Source organism: Sorex fumeus, unplaced genomic scaffold, assembly GCF_029834395.1.
Source record: "Sorex fumeus unplaced genomic scaffold, SorFum_2.1 ptg000047l, whole genome shotgun sequence".
Lineage (NCBI taxonomy): Eukaryota > Metazoa > Chordata > Mammalia > Eulipotyphla > Soricidae > Sorex > Sorex fumeus.
In genome coordinates, this window is record NW_026606104.1 from 42,154,458 (window position 1) to 42,176,770 (window position 22,313).

The 22,313-nt window shown below is 49.0% G+C and overlaps 1 protein-coding gene across 4 annotated transcripts in view; it reads right to left on the bottom strand.

Annotated features, from left to right (window-relative positions):
* The window catches only part of PAQR7 (progestin and adipoQ receptor family member 7), a 30,090-nt gene continuing 7,777 nt past the window's right edge, over window positions 1–22,313 (bottom strand). Inside the window, exons 1-3 of one of the 4 annotated variants that reach the window (XM_056123296.1) lie at window positions 12,365–12,548; window positions 8,299–8,393; window positions 1–2,079 (exon numbers count right to left, since the gene is read on the bottom strand). In XM_056123296.1, the coding sequence (XP_055979271.1) occupies window positions 1,009–2,058 (1,050 nt within the window). In that variant the 5' untranslated portion in view covers window positions 2,059–2,079; window positions 8,299–8,393; window positions 12,365–12,548 and the 3' untranslated portion in view covers window positions 1–1,008. Of the gene's footprint in view, window positions 2,080–8,298; window positions 8,409–12,364; window positions 12,550–22,313 lie in introns of those variants that run through there. The other 3 variants (XM_056123297.1, XM_056123298.1, XM_056123299.1) reach the window with 3 other exon arrangements.

A 22,313-nucleotide genomic window follows, 5' to 3' on the forward strand; every position in this document is an offset into this window, starting at 1 on the left:
TCTGGGAAGGGCCCCCTTACTGGGACAAGAGTGAAAAAGCAAAGAGACAGCAATTATCACAGTCACTTTATTGTACTCAGGACATGTCAGAGTCCAAACTACCTCTAGCTGCAGCCCCACTGAACTTCATATTGCTAGAGTTTTCCCCTCTGCCTGTAATGCCCTTCCTCTCTTTACCATCTATTCACCTTTCCCAAGACCCTGAGAGTCCCAGGCAGCACTGGTCAGTCCCTCCTCAGTGTTTCTCCCCTACCAGCCATTTCTCTCTAAAAGCCTTTATCATTCTGCATGAAGCTGCAGCCCCAGCTGATGGTCTGCCTCTGAGCAGAGGCCCGGGGAAGACTGTCTGGATAGCTAAATGGAGCACAAGGGAACCAGGAAGCAGGCTGGGAACAAGATGCGTTGGTTGGAGAAACCCCAGTGAGGAGATGTGGGATCCACTGGACTAGTGGCTAAAGAAATACAGGGCACTGGGTGGGATTCATTCCCCCCTGGCCTCACTCCTACCCTTGGGGACTATAGCTTCAAAATTCAAGAAATGGTAAGATCTTGTACATATCTGGAGCATAGCCACCAATGAAATTCGAATAAAAGGAAGTTGCTGAGGACACCATTGTATTTTAGATCAAATATGACTCTGGCCTAAATCCCACCTTTTGCCCCATCTAGATAATCTAGAAACCCAAACCCTGGTATCCTGGCCCAAGCAACACCCCCATCCTCACCCTGAGTGAGAAGCAATGAGGGGAAGCAAACAGGGTGGCCCAGGTCTTTATCTCTTTCCCTCTCCCAGAACAGGGAGCTGAGGCAGACCCAGAAATGGACGTCAGCAGCTCCCAGCAAATCCCCAGCTCCAAGGACTGGCCAGTGCTGCCCCTGGCCACTGAGGAGTGTGCAGAGTCACCTCAGGCCAGGCACAAAAAACTTAACCAGGCCTCCCCATCTGGGGACAAGCCCAGACCTGCAGACCCCATCTGTACATCCCTCCCTATGAGCCCCCACGCCCATTCACTGGGCCTTCTGATGGAGCTTGCGCCGCACCAGCTGGCTGAGAAGGAAGGCGGTGAGGATACTGCTGCCCACGGTGAGCAGAAAGAGGCCCAAGAAGTTGTGAGGCCAGCGGGTGTGCAGAGGCTCGTAGATGGGCCGCCTGGCCTTGTAGTCCAGCGCCACTGCCTCCAACTGAGCCAGTGTGCACAGCACCAAGAAGACGTGGAATATTTGGTGGCCCTGCCCAAAAAGGTGGCAACTGCCAGGGAACCAGCGCTCGGGCATTAAGGCTGAGAAGAAGGCGGCAGCCATCAGGAAGAAAACCACTTGGCACTTGTGGTAAAGAAGAGCTGGGTCGTCTGTGGCAGGGCTGGGGGATACCAGGATGCGGTGTACCACAGGACTGATGTCTAATGCATAAGCCAGAGCCGAGGGCACCTCCTGGCAAGTGCGGCCCAGCAGGCCGGGTTTCTGGCTATACTTGTTGTAGCAGGAGCCAGTGCAGGAAAGCCAGGCGAGAAAGGCAGCCATGGGCAAGAAAATGGCCTGCACCTGAGCGTGCCAGGCAGGCTCAATGGCGTAGTAGAAGTGCGCCAGGGCGCTGCCAAACTGGTACACAGCCACACCCACATAGTCCAGGAAGAAGAAGCAATAGTGCCAGAACTCGGACTTGGCCTGCAGGAGGTGAGCCAGGGCACTGAGTGAGAGGTAGGTGAAGGAGGCGAAGACAATGATGAAGAGGGGCAGGGCATGAGGGTCTCCCCAGAAGTCCACGGTCCCCACAAAGAGGACCAGCCGCAGCAGCAGCATCAGTGCCGCCAGCAGGTGGGTCCACACGTTCACTGCCTCGTTGTGCTGCTGGAACAACGTGCGGAAGTAGAAGCGCCAGGTCTGGTGCAGCGGCCGGTAGCCCACATAGATGTAGGGCTTCCAGAAGAGGGGAGGCACCGCGGCTCTGTCCACTGTGAAGACAGACTCTGGTTGTGCGGGTGGCTGGGGTTCCCGGTGGAGCTGCCGCAAACTGGACGATGGGTGGTGGCTGAGCTTCTGGGCCACTCCAGTGGCCATAGCTGTGGATCAGGGAGGGAGCTGAGAGAACAGAGCAAGGTCAGGTGGCTGGTGTCCAACTCCTCCCCCACAGGAACCACCTCTGGATGGTTCTGGCGCCAGTTCATCTCTCTCTCTCTCTCTCTCTCTCTCTCTCTCTCTCTCCCTTTCTCTCTCCTCTCTCTCTCTCTCTCTTTCTCTCTCTCTCACCCTCTCCCTCTCTCTCCCTCTCCCTTTCTGTCTATCTGTCTGTCTCTCTCTCTCCTTACTCCTGGCTCTGCACTCAGGAATCACTCCTGGCAGGCTTGGGCCTGTATGGGGTGACAGGGTCAAACCCAGGTCAGCCATGTACAAGGGAAAAACAAAGCATGCTATACTATTGCTCTGGCCCTCTGATGCCAGTTCTTTCTTCTCTTTTCCACGTTGAGTTTAAGAGGAAGGGTGTCAAGTTGAACGACAGTTTAGCAGTCACCTCAGAACAGTTTAGTCACCTCAGAACTGCTCAGCCCCTCACACATCCCAGGTGCCTAGAACAGTGCCTGGCACATAGCTGGTGCTCAACTGTGTGAGTATGCATTCATCTGTGGGGCTCACGACCCTAGTCATCCCTCCCCAGACCTGATATTAGGCCAACAAGCCCTGTTTTTCTCTTCTACGTTCAGGCTGTCACCAGTGTTCACCTGTGGCAACACCAATAGACTTTAGGCCTCCACCTTTTGACCCTTCAGCGTGGCCAGGGTCTCTCACTGACCTCCATTACCTGACACGGTCTTCTTCCAGTGTTATTATTCAACCACAATGCACTTCAGATAGGGCCACAGTCTCACCAAACACCACAGTATTCTTTACACAGCTATTTCCTCTGCCTGAGACATTTTCTTGTCTTGTGTACCTGGCAAATCCCTATTCATCCTTCCAAGACCTATTTCTTCCTATATTTTTCCTGCCTTCAGAACCTCCAACAAGATCTGCTTGGGGCTGAAAGGACAGTACAGTGCTCGCTCTAGAGCATCCAATATCGTCTCTTGAGCACTGCTAGGAGTAATTCCTGAGAAAGCAAAGCCAGGAATAACCCCTGAGCATCACCAGATGTGGTCAAAAGGAAACAGTTCTCTGCTTTACTGTCTGCCTTCAGGTGCCCATCCTATGACCATTAACACTTCTCAGCCACATGGCATTAAAGTTGATGTGAACTTACAGAAGCAAGGCAGTTTATCTCATTGTTTTATGCCCTTAGGTTTAACAAGTAGCTGACTTTCAGCATTTGCCGAATGATAGAACATACAACAGCATCCCAAAACACTTCACACTCTTGAAGACTCACTCATAAAACCACTTTTTTCCTGAAAGTCCTCCAGGAACAATCAGTTGAGTCTATAAAAGCAGCCCTTTCACTGGAATGTGTGGTGTGTGTGTCAGAAATTTGGGTTCAAACCAAAAGAACCCTTTTCCTCAACAATACCCCCTCTCAGAAATGCCCCTCTACAGCCTTCCTCCCACACCCATAGCTGCTAATTGAACCTGCTCTAACTCTTCACCTTAGGGCATAAAAAAAATACAAGACTTACTCCCACCCTCATATCCCACCTAAGCCAAACAGTATACTCATGCCAACTTCCTTTCCTCCACTGAAACCTTTCAAAGGCACTACAAGCTGCCACCATCTCCAGAGGACTCCTTAATGCTCCCAGCTACCCCAACCTCCCTGTGTGGGTTTTTACAACATAGCACTTGAAACGAAGTCATTCCTTCATTGAGCAAACATTTTCTGAGCCTCCTTTCTATCCTGTCCTGTTCTAGGGGAGGACAGAGAGGGAAAGGGCATGCTCCCTGCCCTTGGTACATCTACAGTAGGGTGTATAGAGAGGAAAACTTGCATCCATAGTACTTGCTATGTGCCAGACACTGTTTTAAGCACTTGATTGCTATTGACTCCTTTATGCTTCATAATCCCTTGTGAGGTAGGTGCTAGCATTATTTCCACTGGGGGCAGTGGGCGTCTCCTCCCACATTTCTCAGCCAAACAGGTCAAACATTTAATGTGAAGGCTCAAGGATGCTCAAGTCCTGAGGTGTGGGGATGAGCTGGGTCATCCGTTTGGTGCTAAGGGTGCCGGGGTTACACACCTTGCAAAGTGTGTAGGGCTGTGCCTGGCAATGTACAGGGTACCACGGTGCAAAGGAATTAAGCACCCTGCAACTCACGTGCTTTAACGCCTTAACCCCTGTACTACTTCTCCAGCCCCTATTACTATCTTTTTGAGAAAGGAAACTGAGACATAGTGAAGTTAAGTACTTTGCGCAACCACCCAACTAGGGAGCAGTAGAGCCACCACCTCTTTTTTTTGGGGGGGGGTGATGGGTCACACCTTGCAGTGCTCAGGGGTTACTCCTGGCTTTGGCTCTGCATCCAGAAATCACTCCTGATGGTGTTCAGGGGACCATAGGGGATGCCAGGGATCAAAGCTGGGTCTGCTGCATGCAAAACAAGTACCCTAACCACTGCACTATCGCTCCAGCCCCACATTATGTTTACTGTTACCCTAAAAGGCCCTCTGAAAATGATTTGACCAGTGCTATTAATCATTTCATAATTCTATAGTTGTTGTCTAGTACTGGCTGCTTAATTCAGCTTTTCATTACCATGTCATTTATTAAATATCTCCTATGGCTTGCTCTTCAAGCCTGTCTTCTTCTTGAACACGTACCGTGCTTGCTCGTCTCTATTTTTTTGCTTGCCTGTTTCCACTCTAGAGAAGCCAGTGTTTTCTCTTGAGCACGTACATCTCTCTTTCATTCCCCTCACATCTTTCTAAGCAAGTTTCATTCAATAAAAAGCTCTCTTGCTTCACTAAATAAATATTTACTCAAAAACTAGAACCTGCTGGACTGCTCCCCTTCCTCAAATAAGTTTAAGGATTTGGAAGCTAGGTTTTTGTCCTTGGTTCATCATATATTTATTGCAACTATCTTTATACCAGTTCACAATCGGAGATTGGAAGATATATGCAGAATATGCTAGCATTCATGTTCCCTGATACAGAAACACCCAAAACACACACACACACACACACACACACACACACACACACACACATACACACCATGTAAATGAGAGGTACTTGCTATGCAAAGACAGCAAGCATGAAAACAAGCCCTTCGATCACATTCCTCCACACCCCAGTGTGATTTGCGCCTCTGTTTTGCACCTGATCCTCTGACCTTTCCCAGAGAGAAGGCAAGAATTATACCAGTCAAAGCGTCTGGACAGATTGCTCCAGAAGGCATGTGTGGACAATCTTCTTCCGGTTCCAGACAGCCTGGCTCAGGGCAGGGTAAAGGAGCAGGCTGGGACTAATTAACAGGACCACTGCTATTCCAGACCATGAGAACTCCCTAGTGCTACATGCTGGCTAGGGAGCCAGTACTGAATTTCTCTTCCCCCAAATCCCAAACTTCAGAAGCCTCAAATGTCTGCCCTCCACACTTGTCCACAGCTTAGTCTTTCACACTCAGAACCTCTGAGGCAAAAGAAATCCTCATGCAACTCCCTTTTATTTCACACCGAGGAAGCAAAACCCCTAAGACAGCAAAGCCTTCCCTAGAGCGGCTCAATTTAGTAAAGTTTACATTCCTCCAGAAGGGCAAAGAACAAGGAATGATAACAAGAGGTTGCTGCCTAGTCCCTGGGTCACCAGGCATTGTCAAGTTCAGCCCAGGGCTCCATACCTGCACTTGGAACTTCTTAAGCATCTCAGCATGGTAAGGAAGCCCGTTCCATTGTGTTGACCTTGCATTTATGTGATCAAACATTCCATTCCCAGTAATAACTAGAAAGCTGAAATTTTATACAGCTGACTCTGTGCTCATTCTTCATAGCCTTGTTGGAACTAATTCTCATCTGTCAAGCAGGTATTATTATGCCCTTTTTATTGTTGAGCTTAATGTAATTCAGAGCAATTAGAAACTCTCCTTACCCAAGGTCAGAGAGAGAGGGAGGGAGAGAGAGAGAGAGAGAGAGAGAGAGAGAGAGAGAGAGAGAGAGAGAGAATGATTTGCACCCAGTTCTCTGGCCTGTTTTCTGCAGATCACAGAACCACTCTGGGAAATGCTGTCCAAAAGCGAACAACCACATCCATCTTATAAACTGTAAACATCCTTTCATATAAACTGTTTCCCTAGCAACTGACTTGCATCCAGGAACTTCAGCATCTCTCTCTGGCCAGTTACTCACACGCTGGATTTGGCACTTCTGTGTCCCCCAGCTGGAGCGATAGCACAGTGGGTAGGGCGTTTGCCTTGCACACGGTCGACTTGGGTTCAATTCCTCTGTCCCTCTCGCAGAGCCCAGCAGCTACCAAGAGTATCCCGCCCGCACAGCAGAGCCTGGCAAACTACCCATGGCGTATTTTATATGCCAAAAACAGTAACAACAAGTCTCACTTCATGTTCCTGGAGCAAGCAGACGCCATTAGGCTATACTAGCATGCAACAGGGACGAATGGACACATTATTGGTGCCCGCTCGAGCAAATCAATGAACAACGGGACGCTACAGTGTCCCCCAGTAGTCAGTTATCCACACACTAAGCACCAGCAAAGCGTTGGTTCACAGCTCCCCCTAGGTGGATGTAGTTCCCGGTCAGCTCCCTCATATACAAGGGTCCCTGGGCCCGGAACTGCAGGCCACATGCTGGGAAAACACAGATCCTGCTCTCACGTTTTAGTCCAGCTTCAGCCAAAGTCCATTCCACCGGAACAGTTTTATCTTCAATATGAGTCCCTAGGTCCTGACAGCATGGAAAGGGGCTCTGACTTCAGGAGAAAGAAATGGGGGTGAGGGGGGATAGGGGATGGGAGGGTGGGGGGAGGCAGAGCTAAGTATGAGCTGGAAGGATGAGGGTGGTATCCGCAGTATGCCCTTGAAGACATCCTCTAGGGAGTGCCCACCTTGCTGTCAGGACCAACTGGTGCCCAGCAGCCCAGTCCTGCCTAGCATAGTTCAATGGCCTCCCAAATGCAGGGGTTACCTAGGGGTTCCCCTTGAATCTGGGGGTTGATGACTTCTGCTGTGGGATGAGGAAAATTCTCCAGATGCCAAGCACTGAGGGGCCCTTTCACCAGTGAGGGTCACTAGGGGCGGGGCTTCCAGAGACTTAGGGGGCTTGTGTGATGTCACCAGAGGGTGGGGCTAAAGACCACCCCCAGGTACACTGGTGATGGGTGTGGTATGGGAATTGTGCATGATAAACCATTATTTACGGCATTGTAAGTCACTAAATCTCAATAAAAAAAAATTTTTTAAAGGTGTAATGATTATCTGGTCATTTGCAGAGGAGTTTTCTATCCCTGTTCTAGGTGGATTAATTAATTTTTTTTAAACTCTTAGTAGCACTGTAGCACTGTCCTTCTGTTGTTCGTTGATTTGCTCGAGGGGGCCCAGTAACCTCTCCATTGTGAGACTTGTTGTTACTGTGTTTGGTATATCGAATACGTCATGGGTAGCTTGCCAGGCTTTGCCGTGCTGGTGAGATACTCTCAGTAGCTTGCCGGCTCTCTGAGAGGGGTGGAAGAATCGAACCCAGGTCGTCCGGGTCAGCTGCGTGCAAGGCAAATGCCCTACCGCTGTGCTATCGCTCCTAGTAAGGTAAAGGTAAAGGCCCTCCCGTTGATCGTCGATTTGCTCGAGCGGGCCCAGTAACGTCTCCATTGGAGACTTTGTTGTTACTGTGTCTGGCATATCGAATACTCTCGGTAGCTTGCCGGGCTCTCCGAGAGGGGCGGAGGAATCGAACTCGGGTCGGCCTAGCTACCGAGAGTATTTCATATGCCAGACACAGTAACAACAAAGTCTCCAATGGAGACGTTACTGGGCCCGCTCGAGCAAATCGCTCCTAGTAATAATCAAAAATAAAGACAACCGGGGCTGGAACAATAGCACAGTAGGTAGGGCGTTGGACATGCATACAGCTGACCCGGGTTCGATTCCCAGCATTCCATATGGTCCCCTGAGTACCTCCAGGAGTAATTCCTGAGTGCAGAGCCAGGAATACCCCTGTGCATCGCCGGGTGTGACCCAAAAAAAGCAAAATAAATAAAGACAACCTCCCATCATGCCCCTCTCCCACCTCCCCAATACCACAAAGCTCAAGTTCAGACTAAACTGTCCCCTTAGCCAGGTGTCCACAGAGAAGGAACCTCCCAATACTCTCTGCAGGAAACAGTTGGGAAAAGGAGAAGCCAGCTGAAAAGTGGGGACTTACCCAAGATCACACAGCAAAGCAGACAGAACTGGGCTGAGATCGGGTGTCCTGGTCTGGTGGTTGGTTGTCAGGCAAATTTGACTGACTTCTGTTCCCTACTCAACAAGAGGCTGAGTAAAAGGAAATTAGAAATAAAGAAGAAAATATATATGAAGATTTTAGGTTTGGACAAGCCAGATTTGACTCCTGATTCCATAATGTATCAGCTGTATGACCATACTCAAGTGACTAACCTTCTCTGCTCCCACATGATAATTATAATAGGATATACCTCCTACCCTGCTGCAAAGATTAAACTTATCAGCACAATTTATGAACTCAATAACTACTATTATAATTAGCAATGGTAGAAATATGTGAAATATATATAGCTTGAGAGATTATTTGGTGTTGTCTAAAACACTCAGTTCTCTGGACTAGGGAGCTAGTTTAAAGGGCTGAAGCACAAGCTTTGCACACAGGAGCCCCAGTTCAATACCTGAATACTGCTGGGAACAACCCCTAAGCACTGACCCAGAAGTAGTCCGATAGTACGATCAGGTATAACCCAAACACACACACACACACACACACACACACACACACACACACCCTCAGTCCTGGGGCCGGGATAGTAGAGTGGGTAACTTGTAGCTTGGCATGAGTTCGACCCAGGTTTGATCAATGGCACTTCATACATATGGTTCCCTGATTGTCACCAAGAGTGACCCCTAAGTGCAAAGCCAGGAGTAAGCCCTGAGCACTGCTGGTGTGGCCCCAAAACAGATAAGAGCAAAAAAAAAAAAAATAGTTCTCTTTTACCCCTGAACAGCTGGTTCCACTAGATTTGAGGGTCTTAGAAAATTATTTATTTAGGTTTTAGGGCCATAGCTAGTTGGTGCTCAGGGTTTACTCCAGGCTCAAGCAAAGTTTGTCACCCCCACTTCCTGCAGGTCTCCACCCTCTGCACTCAGGTCACTTCTGTCTGGGCTCAGGGCACCATAAAATAGGTGCTGGAACTGAACCCGGGTTGGCCGCATATCAAGCAAGCACTTTGGGGCTGTGATGTCTGATCCCATCTTGCTCTCTTTAAACACATCCCTTTCTCTAAAGGTGCATTTAGGAAACAGGATTTCAGCTGAAGTTTAGACTTTTGGGGATACTAACACTATTTTATTTAAGAAAAAAAAAATTCCTCAACAAAGAACCTTCAGAATACACCCTCTGGGGCCACAGAGCCTTGAAGATTTTCACTTCATGATCCAAGTGAAGGAAGGGGCTGTGGAATGAGATTCTCAGGGAATATGCTTTAGTCCCATTTGCACCACCCCCAGACGGAAGGTAGAGGGAATAGAACATGCTAGCAAATCATCCAAAAGGCATGTGGCCCGACTGGGCTTGTCTGCAGCGTTGGGTGGCTTCCAGGTTGGCTGGGCCTCATCACGGAGGTCTCCAGAACCCTACTGGGACTTCTTCTCTGAGTTTGACTCCCTGCCTCCTCCCACTTCCGTTCATAATCCCCCTTTCCTAAACTTAAGGCCCGTACACTCACTCCTCAAGCAAAGTTTGTCACCCCCACTTCCTGCAGGTCTCCACCCTCAGGGTCCCCTAAACTAACGGCTCTGGTTGCAAAACAAGAGGAGGTTGTGGGGATGAGACAGCAAATGAGATATGGAGCGGGAAGAGCCTTGGGTGATTCCCATTTCTCATTGCTCACATCTGACCCCAGCTTACTATATCCCAGGCCCAGAGCTACAAGGCTGGGGCACTGGACAATGCAGAGCAGACAAGCTCTCTGCCCTGTAGGAGCTCCCACACACAACAGAGAGGCCCTGGACTCAAACAAATCCAGCCCACAAGGAAGCTCCCAGGAGGCCATAGTAGAGCACTGAAGAGAGAAATCAGAATCCTTTTTTTGTTTTGTTTAGTTTTGTTTTGGGGCCACACCTGGTGATGCTCAGAGTTTCCTTCTGACTCCGCACTCAGGAATCATTCCTGGCAGGGCTTGGGGGGACCATATCAGGGTTTCAGGGATCAAACCCAGTTGCCCGCATGCAAGGCAAGCACCCTATCCATTGTACTATCTCTCTGGTCCTAGAATCCCCATTTTTATGTAGGATGGGATTAAAGGTCTGATTTTAACAGCTGTGTAGGTGACTTTGCTGAAATTCTGTAACCTAATGGAAAACTAAGAATGGCTACCACAAGGGCTCCTTTGAAAGTAAAAGAAGGGCTGTGTTGGCACAGCACTGGTTTCACTTTTTATTGTGTTCTTGCCCTGGTTCAGCCCCTTGATGTCTGTGTGACCTTGGACAAGTCCCTTGGCCCCATTTCTCCAAATGTCAAAGGAAAGAATAAATTTACCAAAGGTTTTTAATATTACCCTCATAGAACTAAAGCCCAGCTACAATGAAAGTATTAAAATCTACTCTCTTGGAGCCTAACAGCCTAATACCCAACTATTTCAAATATTATTTGGTTATAATTTTACTTCCTCTTTCGCCCTTTCCTGGCATGCAAAATGTTCACTGCCACTCCACAGGGGACCCCCATTGTTCAACATTTTCCTCCAAAGATGCTTTATCTTAGCATAGAAGGCAACATTTAACTTCATTAGATAAAAATAAGGCCAAAGCAGCATTAATCCTGGGGCTGTCAGGAATAAAACTTAAGGAGTCCTGACCAGGACAACATAGTATGGGAAAACCTGAAATATCATCCATCTACCAGGCTCTCCCATTCATGGTTAACAGTAACATGTTACTGGCAAAAATCTTCAGTGCATTTCCCCTCCCCTTGCAGCAGCTTGACCTCCATGTCAGCTGGTGTCAGTGCCCTGACTGCGGAAAAGCACAGGGCAACTGTCTTATTGCAGAACTCATGCTTTGGCCTTTTATCTGCTGTGGTCACTCCCAGATACCCAGTGTGGGGGTGGGGGCGAAGGGGTGTACAAATTATTGAAGCAAAGTTTTCAGCTCTGGCTAACCTCCTGATCTTAGCCATCCCCCTTCAAAACAAACCAATTCCCGAGCTCCATCAGAAGTGTTTAAGTTCCTCGTCATCTTCCAAAACTAAACAGGAAGTATACTTTGTTGCTTTCTTTTTTCTTCCATTTTTGTAATTGCACTTTGGTCCTCCATATTGAACCTTTGAACTTTTATCGTGAAACTGCACTATTGGAAACTGAAATAGAAATTTAATAAATAACTCCCAGAGGAAGGGCTCTCAGACTCAATTGCTCTGAGGACAAGGAAGAGCAAGAAGAGCAGATCCTGAGGGGCCTGGGGAGCTGGGTACAGTCCCCACCCAGCACGGAGAGACAGGAGGTACCCAGATCACTGGGAAGAGGCTGTAACACCTGATGTTCTCACCATTCACACCATTACTACAAAGCCCTGAGAATCCGGCAAACTCTCAGGACCATTCTTCTGCCCACCAGGCTTGGTCTGAGCTGGCCATTCACTCCTGCCAGATCTGGGGGTGCAACCCCAAGGAAGCCTGGTGTTTGGGGGGGTCTCAAAGCCTTCAAGCTTAATGCAAATATGTGGGTTTCTCTTCCCCTTCCCTCGAGGAGGCCGCTCCCCACGGGCCTTCGGAGCAACCGTTCTGCAACACCACTGGTGCCATTTAGTTTCTCAGCTGGAACCCCGCGCATCACCCAGTCCCAGTTCTCACCCCCACCACAACCACCCCACGTCTGTCCGTAGTGTCCCCTAGATTCATAGGGGGCGCGGACCGCAATCTTCCGGGCCACCAGGGATCCTCAGCCCTCCCCTCTGCTCACTCCCTCGCAGATAACTCCCCTCACGCCCAGCTCCCTGTCTCCACTGCCCTCCCCCGCATCCCCCAGACGCACGTCCCCGGGGTCCCTGCTCCCACTGGGGGAGCCCCTCCCTCTGACTGAAGTCCCCCACCCTACTCTTAACAGAGCCGCTCCCCGCCGCTACGCGGTGCTGCTGCTCCTCGCTTCCTCCCCGCAGGATTCCCCGCAGCTCGCCTCCCTCCCGGCCCGACGGAGCCCGGGAGCCCGGGTCCCGCCGAGCGCTCAGCAGCCCCGCGACCGCGCAGCGCCCTCCCGGCCGTGTACCTGTGGCCCAGGGGCGCGGGGACAGGCAGCTCCGACCCGCACGCTCCCAGGCGGGCCCCCGAGCCGGCTGATAAAGGGGCGTAGGGCGAGCGCCCCGCCCCGAGCCGGGGGCGGGCTGGGCAGCGGCGGGCGGGCCTGCGCCGGCTCGGGGGTTGCGGGCCCGGGCGAGCCCCTGCGGTCCGCGCACAGCAGCCGCGCCCCAACGTGCCGCCCGCCGAAGCGCGCGGGTCACCCACGGCGGCCGCCACGGAGCTCGGGAGCGCCTGCGGTCACTGGGCGGGAATCGGGGCGCCCCGAGCCCTTTGCTCGCTCGGCGACCCCTCCCTCGGCTGCCTGCGCCTGAGTTCCACCGGAGGGGCAGGTGGGGTACCAGCGGGGACAAGCTTCCCAGCTCAAGCCGCGTACACACAGGGACTCAACCCTGCCAACGGATTCTGGACGAGAAGTGCTAGGCCAGAGGAGCAACACCCCAGCTCTGCACCCCCCATTTTGGGCTCAAGTTCCCGTCCAAAAGCCTCAGTTTAGACAGCTTCCCTCATCCGCCCAGTCCAAGAACCTGTGTCTGGACACCTGTGACAGCCACCCCCATAAAGCTTGGGGTGTGGCCCAGCTGCAGAGCACTTGACTTGGCACGTGTGAGGCCCTGGATTCAAACTCTGACACCATGGAAATGGAAAACTTCAGCATCCTACTCCCTTGTCTAAAAGCTCCCCGTTTTTATGGTCTCCTGGGCACACTGGACAACAGTGGCGCTGAGAGTCCACTCCTCTGTGTGCAGTGACCTGATCCAGGCAGAGAGGAGTTAGCACACAGCCTGGGGGGAGGGGCGGAGACAGCTTGGGTGGGGCCCTCTCTCTGGGTGCTCCCAGGTCATTCAGAGAGTCCACCGAGGTAGGGCACCATGATCAAATCGAGTTCTGGTCCCAAGCCCAACTCAGCTTGAGACCTTTGGCCAGACTTGATATTCTTGCTGGTTTTCAGCTTAATAAATAATTAAAATGTTACCTGGAGTTGGGAGATAGCTCAGAAGGCTGGAGCACATTCTTTACCTGCTATTTTACCTACAGAGGCTCAGGTTCAATTCCAGGCACTACCACATGCTTCCCCAAGCACCTCTAGAGAGTAGCTCTTGAACACTAACGAGCATGACCCAATCCCCCTCTGAATGCTACTTGTAAAATGGAAATAATAAAACCCACAAATGAAACCAGCAGGACAGAGTTAGGAGAGTCAAGTGGTGGGTATGAAGGCGTTTTATCGCCTACAAAATACTGAAGGCATGTATACTGATATATTATAATAAAATTTTAGAAAAATTAGAATGTGACTAGATGAAACCTATCTAGGTTCAGGCAAACCTGTAAGAATTAGCTAGGGGAGCATTGCATTCAGTTTCAGGGGTCACTCCTGAGCCCAGGGTCAGGAATCACCCCTGAGCACCACACTGGCTAGGCCCAACTACTCCACAAAAACCAAAAAAGCAAATCTGCAATACATTCTCATGTTAAAAGTTTTAAATAATAAAAATAAATTGTTTTTTTTTTTCCAAAAGTCTGAATTTGAACAGAACTCCTGAGATGTTTCACAAAAGGTTTTCTTGGGAGAGGTTGTTTTATTTTTTTTAATTTTTATTTTTTTTATTCTTAAATGAATCACCGTGAGGTACAGTTACAGACTTACAAACTTTCATGCTTGTGTTTCAGTCATACAATGATCCAGTACAATTAAAAAAAAATTAGCTAGGGGCAGAGGATGTAGCTCAAGCAGGAAGAGCAGATACTTGAATGTAGGGGGCCCTAGCTGCGTGCCTACCCCAGCTCCCAACTTCCCCCACACCACCACCACCAATTATACCTAGCAGCTCTAGGTATAGTCCTGGCAGCACCAACTAGCAGGAAAGGCCCCAAACAAAGTATGTTAGTAACTCTCCATTACCCAAACAGAAAGGAAAAGTAGCACAGAAAATCCAATCATTTAGAAAGGTAGGGTAGTATGAGTATGGAATGCCAGATTTACTCGTGTGTAGGTGTCACCAGAGAGAGAGAGAGAGAGAGAGAGAGAGAGAGAATCACCCATATCTTGAATTAAAAGGAAACAGTAAAGGATAACAACAGATGGTCAAAGTCATTGGAATGAAGATTTTGTCTATAGAACTCAGCTTACATGGGGAGGGTGCTGATGGCTGGAACTTTGTGTTCTACCTTGGGACACTAGTGGAGGGATGTGTACTCTCTGGTGGTGGGTGTGGTGTCAGAATGATGTATGCATGATGAAAAGTATGAAACAGTATTATAAATTCTAGCACCTCAATAAAAATAGTAAAAAAAAATTTAAAGAAAGGTAGGGTATAAAAGAAAGGACATTGCAGAGATGATATTCTGTCTGATACATTTTTGTCATAATGAATAAAATTTCAGAATTTGAAGGTGATTTGACTTCGAAGTCTATTTTTGGAATGTCAGCTCCATGCTGAGCTTGGGCTTGTTTTTAAATCTTACAGTTTTAATAAGCTCTTGCAGAGCCTTGCATTAGACAGTTACCATGGCAACCTCCTTTGATCTAGAAAACCCTCTTAACCCATTTTCCAAATTGGGGGAATGATGGGGGAATGAGGATGAGAAAAGGACTGTTATATGATCTCATTTAGCCCCTTGCATTTCTGCAATGCAAATATGATGCCCCCCACCCCTCTTGCTTTGTGGCTGAAAGAACAGAGGTCTAGAGGGGAGAGATCATTTATCCAGGGCCTTGCAGTACCCAGCAGAGTTAGGTTATAAGAGAGACCTGGGGCGGAAACTCAGGGGGAAAAGCCTTTAACCAAGAAGCTTGGCTGAGAAAGTTGAATGATAAAAGTATTCAAAATAAGCCCAGAGGTGAGTCCTGCAACACTTGAGGTGTGAGGTGTGTCGAGGTGTGTGGGGATTCATTGCAGAACCTGTTAAAAGCCCTGCAGGCCCTGCAGGGGCTCAGTCATTATCTCAGTTTGTGTGTGTGTGTGTGGGGGGGGGGGGGGAACAGGCTTGGGAGGATGTTCCTTGCCCAAGGCCATGTAGTTGACTGGGGGTGGGCCTGGATCCAAGCCCAGGTCTTATCTACCCCAGCAAAACTGGTTACTAGGAGTAAAGCCGCAGGGCCTGGGTGCTTTCTACTCTACTCTGCTCCAAATCCTTTCCCTGAGTACTGGCAGGGTAAGAGCAGCTGTGGGCACCTCCCTTCTCTGCCCTCCCCCAGTTCGTCCCACCTTTGTGAGGCCAAAGAACTCCACTAATGCAAAAGACCAGAGTCCCAGATCCTCTGAGCCAAGCAGTAAGGGAACCTGTCCGGTCATCTGTGCAGCATCTGGAGGATATCCCAGGTGTCTGACTGGCTTCCAGGGCAGACCTTGATCAAGAGTCTGAACAGCATCAAAGGCCTTAGAAGTCAGTCTCTGTGCTAGGAGACCATCAGCACGGGTTTCAAGGAACGTGGAGTAAGAGAAAGGATGAATATGTGATGCCCGAGAAGTCCTGAACACTTCTAGTCACTCCCTCAACCAAGGATATGGGCAGAAGCATGGGCTTTGGGTGCAGGAGCTCTGGGTTCAATCCCAAGCCCTGCCTGGTCCCTTAAGCACTGCTGGGAGCAGCCCCTGAGTACTGCCAGATGTGGGCCCTCCAAAAAGCAAAGATATCAGGGCCCCATAGGGGTGGCTCAGAGGGCAGCTGTGTGTGTGTTGTAAGCAGAAGCTCTGGGTTTGATCCCCAGCACCAAGGTCCCCTGGGTACCCTGGTAGCAACCCCTCAGCAAGAGCCTGGAGCAGCCCCTGAGTGCTGCCAGTCGTGTGACCCTGGGAAAGTTGTGTAACCTTGATGGACGTCTCTCTCCCCAACTTTCAGATGGGTGAGCCAAGCTGCTCGGTAGGGTAGGCCTGCAGAGTAAATAGAATATATGTGCAGAGTGCTTGCTGCACCTGGTGACATCTATGGACATCTGTGGTGACATCAACAGATGCCAACTATTGCTTTCTTTCAGTTCTTTATCCCTTCCCTTTACCAATAAGTGTCTCCCAATTCTAAAGTGGGTTGTTGGATGATGGAAGAAATTCCTGACAGCAAAGCCAGCCCTGAACACCAGAGATTGGGCTCAGGACCTGAAGAGCAGTGGGCCTGGTGGCTGGGAGCACAGAGCAAGAGGGATGGCTCTTCTGTCCTCTTTGGTCACTGCCTCAGGCTGTGGAGGGTGAGGGCACAGTTGGCCTAGCTCTGAGAAAGGGAAAGTGCAGGGATGTGGGTGGTGGGGTAAATTTGGGGGTGGAAGGGTATAAGATTTGGGATGTGAGTGGTGAGGCAAATAAATCTGGAGTATGAACCCTCAAGGTGGGGGGAGGGGGTGTGAAGGAGACCTGGCGGCAGTAGTTCAAAAGTAGTTCAAAAGTTGGAGAACCTCAGGCTTAGAGCTGGGAGGGCCCAGTGGGGACTAGAGTTACAAATTGGAGGATTTTCCTTGGGGACAGTTTGGGTGGGAAGCCGTGGTTTCCTCACCCGACAAGCCTCATGAGGGGACTTTGAAGATGGTGGGTCCATCTTCAAAGTCCAGGAGATGATGGGTGTTCCCTGTACTCGGTGCCAAGAATCCAGAGGAAAGTGGCCAGGGCAGCAGAAAGAGGATGGCGTTGCGGGGCCCAGCAGGCTGCAAGAGAGAGCGGCCCAGGCGCTGAGAGTCAGCTGGGCCAGGAGGCCTCCAGAGGCGGGAAGGGGCAGCCCAAGCACCTGGCAGAGCTGCAGCAATCCACTTCAAAAGGCCTCCAGTTCAGAGGGTCCACAGTAGCTATACCAGAGAGGGCCAAGTCACACTGCAGACCCACTCAGCCGTGAGGGAGATACCCTCCTCGTGGGATGGCCCAGGATGGCCCCAGCAGCCCCCAGGCAGCCAGTTAGACCTAGGAAGGACCCTGGCCCACTGAGGTGTGAAGACACCTCTGGCCTCCTCGACATGTCTTCAGTCGGTCCCAATGTACTGCCTCCCTCCCACCTCAGCTCCCCACTCCCTCTGTTACCTCTGGGATCCCTTCCCAAACAAACCACTTGTTTGCTTTGTGGGGAAAGCGGGTAAACTTCCAGGAAAGTGCTCCCCAACAAGAAGAAATCCATTTTAGCTCCTCAACATGCCCAGAAAGCAGGGCTCCTGGCTGGTGACAGTCAAGACTTGTCAGGCCTTCCTTGGCCTGCTGCAGGGCTTCCTGGAAGGGGGGGTACCACAGACGAGGGTCAGGGCAAGGCTCAAAGGACGGAAAGATTGAAATCAACGATCGCTCCTTTCCCACTCCAGACTCAAAAGTGCCAGTACACTCCCACTTTCTGACCTTTGTGCTTGATATTCTTTCTGCCTGGACCGAACTTGGCCTCAGGAAGGAGCGGTTACGTCATTTCTGGGTCTTTACACAAAATGAAAGTGTCAGCCTTTGTTCAAAAATGAAGAATTTCAAAATAGCAAGAGCAAATATTGACCCAAGAGAGACATGCTCTGCACAGACCGCCGCAGGCCCTGGGTCCTCACAGGCCAGGATGTTGGGGCTGGCTCCACATTGCTGAACATCTTTTGAAGCGGTATCTTTGCAGAGAGCCTTTCCCTGCCTTCCTCTATAAAAATGGCATCCAGTGTGTGTGTGTGTGTGTGTGTGTGTGTGTGTGTGTGTGTGTGTGTGTGTTTGGGGATGAGGGGGCAGTGCTAGAAAGATAGTACAGAGGGTAAGGTCATAAGCCTTGCATATGACCAATCTGGGTTCAATCCCAGTGTCCCATATAGTCCCCCAAGCCCTGCCAGGAGTGACCCCAGAATGCAGAGCCAGGAGTAAGTCCTGAGCAGTCAAGTCTGACGCAATCCTCCCCCTCCAATAATAATAAATAAATCATCATCCAGCAACCACTCCCAGCCCATTCCTAACTTTCCTAGCCTCCCCTGTACCCCTCCCCCCCATCCCATGCAGCCCACTGCCTTGTTGTATAAACTTCCCGGCAGAGCACCAGCACCTAAGGTCATCATTACGTCCGATCTCTGCTATGTCACGAGACTGAAGTGGTCCCTGACCAGGAGCATATGCTCCACAGAGACTCAAGAGAGGAGTGGGCTGGGGATGGAGGGGCAACAGAGAAACTGTCTCTCTGCGGAATAGCCGGAGGCTGGAGAGAGGAAATCAAACCATTTTATTACTCAGTGATCGTTAAACAAGATTTTAAGGACTGAAGACTTGGTTCAGAGGGTAGAGTCTTAAGTTGTGGGTCATGTTCCCAGGACTGCCCCCCATCACCAAGTGTGATTCTGGTGGCATTGCCGTTGTGATCAGCAGTACCACAAGTATATGATCTTGGACATACCACAACCAAGTGTGCACCCTAAGCAAAGTGTGTGAACACCGTGATCCAGTGTATATCCCCCAGACATTGCAGCAACAAAAGAGGAATGGGTGAAAAAGTCCCAGAGTTTGGGCTGGAGAGGCAGTACAGGGGTGAAGACACTTGCCTTGTGTGTGGCAGACCCTGGTTCATTCTCAGCACTTCAGAGAGTCCCTGAACACTGCCAAGAGTGGTCTCTAAGCACAGAGGCAGGAAGATCTGGGCATCACTGTGTGTGACCCTATATAAATATATAGTAGTTTATATATGTATATATAATATATATAATATATTTGAATTAAAATTTTAAAGATACAAGTTTATTCTTGTATAATGATCCTTTTTGATCCCAGATTGGAAGAATCAATATTGGTGGTTTTTTGTTTTATTTTGGCCACTCCCAGCAGTGCTCAGAGATCACTACTAGTTCTGTGTTCAGGGATCACTCCTGGAAGACTCAGGGAACCACATGGGATGTTGGGAATGGAACCCAGGTCAGCTGCTTACAAGGTAATCACTGTACCTATTATATTATTGCTCCTGCCCCAGAATCAATATTGTTAAGATAGCAAATTCTCTCCAAATTGATGTAGATATTGAATTCAATTCCTACCAAACTCCCAGTATTTTTTTAAATGAACAAGCTGATGCTAAAATTTAGATTAAAATGCAAAGGACCTAATATAATTCAAACAATTTTGAAAAAAAATGGGAAAAAGTGGAAGGCTTGTACTTTCTGATTTCAAAATTAACTGTTGAACTACATAACCCTAGCACTGTGCTGTCACATAAGAATAGATGTACAGAACTAAGGTGATAGTTCACTGGGCTAGCACACGTGCTTCATGTAGGGGAACCCAGGTTTGATCCCATCACCAGTACCACATGGACCCCTATGTACCCAGCTGGGGTGTAAACCAGAAACAAACAAAAAGAACAGAGTTATAAATGGATCAGAATTTAAGTGTTCATGAATAAATCCTTACATTTATGATAAATTATAAGATATAAAGGTTACAGAGTGAGAAAAAATAAGGCTGGAGTGATAGTACAGAAGGTAAAGCACTTGCTTTGCATGTGGCCGACCTGGGTTTGATCCTCAGCACCCCATATGGTCCCCTGAGCCTGCCAGGAGTGATCCTTAAGAGCAGAACGAGGAGTAAGCCAGGTGTTGCCCCAAACAAAAGCAAATTGCAAATTGAGAATTTATAACATAGATTCTATCTAAGATATATAACAAACTCTTATAATTCAATAAAAAGATAAGTAATTCAATTTTTAAATGGACAAGGCTTTGAATATATATTTTATCAAAGAGGAAACACAAATGTCCAAAAAGACTTTAAGAAGATTCATCACTAGTCATTGTAGGAATGCAACTCAACCACAATGAGTTATCACTTCATATCCACTAGAATGACTATAATTACAAAGAAAACAAATAATAGGTGTCAAGGATGTGAGGAAATTGGAATCTTCATCTATTGCAGATGGAATGTAGAATGGTACAGCCGCTTAAAAATAATTTGGCAGTTCCTCAAAGAGTTAAACATCGAGTTACCATATGACCCAGCAATTCCATCCTTAAGATTCTACCCAAGAGAACTGAAAACATATGTCTACACAAAGACTTCTACATAAATGTTCATAGAAGCATTATTTGTAATAGGCCCCAAAGTGTCAACAACCCAGATGCTCATCAACTCAGAAGAGATACATAAAGTGTGGTCCATTCATATAATAGCATATGCCTGCCCTAAATATAGGAGGACAGGGGCCGGAGTGATAGCACAGCGGATAGGGCATTTTCCTTGCATGCGGCCGACCCGGGTTCGACTCCCAGCATCCCATATGGTCCCCCGAGCACCGCCAGGAGTAATTCCTGAGTGCACAAGTCAGGAGTAACCCTTGTGCATTGCCAGGCGTGACCCAAAAAGAAAAAAAAAAGGAGGACATGGACGAGCTTCAGAAACATGCTCAGTGAAAGAAACCAGATGCAAAGAACACATGCTTTGTGATTCTGTTTATATCGAATGTCTAGAAAAGTCTAACCTTCAAGACAGAAAATAGTTTGGCGATTGCCTAAGGTCGTAGTGGGAACTGGCAGGACAGATCTTAGTGTAGTAACCTAATATTCAAAAATTTAGCTATGGTGATCAGTTCATAACTCTCTAAACCAAGGCTGGAGTGATACTATAGCAGGTAGAGAGTTTTCCTTACAAGTGGCTGCTCTGGGTTCAATCCCCAGCACTCCATATGATTCCCAAAGCCCAGCCAGGAGTCATCCCCTAGCATAGAGCCAGGAGTAAGCCTTGAACATCGCTGAGTGGCCAAAAACAAACCAAAACATTACTCTATAAACCTACCTCAAAATCAAAATGGTGCACGTAAGAAAGATGAATTTTATGGTTTAAAAATCATGTCTCATTAAAGCCATTAAAAATTACATTGCAAGGCTGGAGTGATAATACAGCAGGTAATACAAACAGATAATACAAAATAGGGTGTTTGCCTTGCACACAGCCAATCTGAGTTCGATTCCTGGCATCCCATAAGGTTCCCCAAGCTTGCCAGAAGTGTCCTGGGCAGAGAGCCAGGGATAAGTCCTGAGCACTGCTGGGTGTGACCCGAAAAACAAACATGGTAATGAATCTCTTTGAAAACTATTGTACCTTTACCACCTCACTGGGATGAAAGGGATGATTTTCTGCTTTGCTGCTTGATTTCTGAAGTTCTCAGTCCTACCAGCATTGGTTTAATGTCTGAGCTCAAAATAATTTTACTTTCCTCTTCGAGATGAGAGATTTCAGATGTTTTTACAGACTGGCCAAATGTTGGAGGGCACTTTGGAAACAAAGGAGGTTCAGAGCTATAGGGACTGAGGTCCAGAGAGGGGCAGGGTCATGTCAAGGTCACCCCAGCATTTGGCAGTGGTTCCTGCAACACTGGGCACCGATTGGCCCTCATAAAACTGCTCCCAGGGATCCAATGCCAGATGTTCAGTGAGCACAGGTGACCCGTGATCCTTCTTGCCAGTTTCTCTGGAGAAGCATTTTTTTTTGAGGGATTGTGCTTCCAAGCAATGCTCAGGGTTTCCAGGTAGGACCACTTCTAGGATACATGGCTAGCCAGGCTGGTAGTTGAATGCCAGGGCCTGAGGCTGTGATGCTGCCACTGGGGCCATCAGGGGATACCTAGGGCCTTGGGGGCCAGGAGCTACCAGAATCTAACCAGGTCAGACACAGGTGCCCTAACCCCCGCACTGTCTCCCAGACTCTGAAACGCTTGTTCTAGAGCTTTACCCTCTGGCCTCAAAAAAAAAAAATTTACCCTCTGAGTTTAAAGAACAAGGGAGATGGGGGTCAGAACAATAGTACAGTGGACAGGGTATTTGCCTTGCACATAGCTGACCTGGGTTCGATCCCTGGCATCCCATATGGTCCTCTCCTTCTCCCTCTTTCCCACCCCATACTTTTCAGAAGTGATTCCTGAGCTCAGAGTCAGGAGTAATGACTGGGCATCACTGTGTGTGACCCCCAAAAAGGGGGAAGGGGGAGGAGAAGGCTCACACTTCAAGC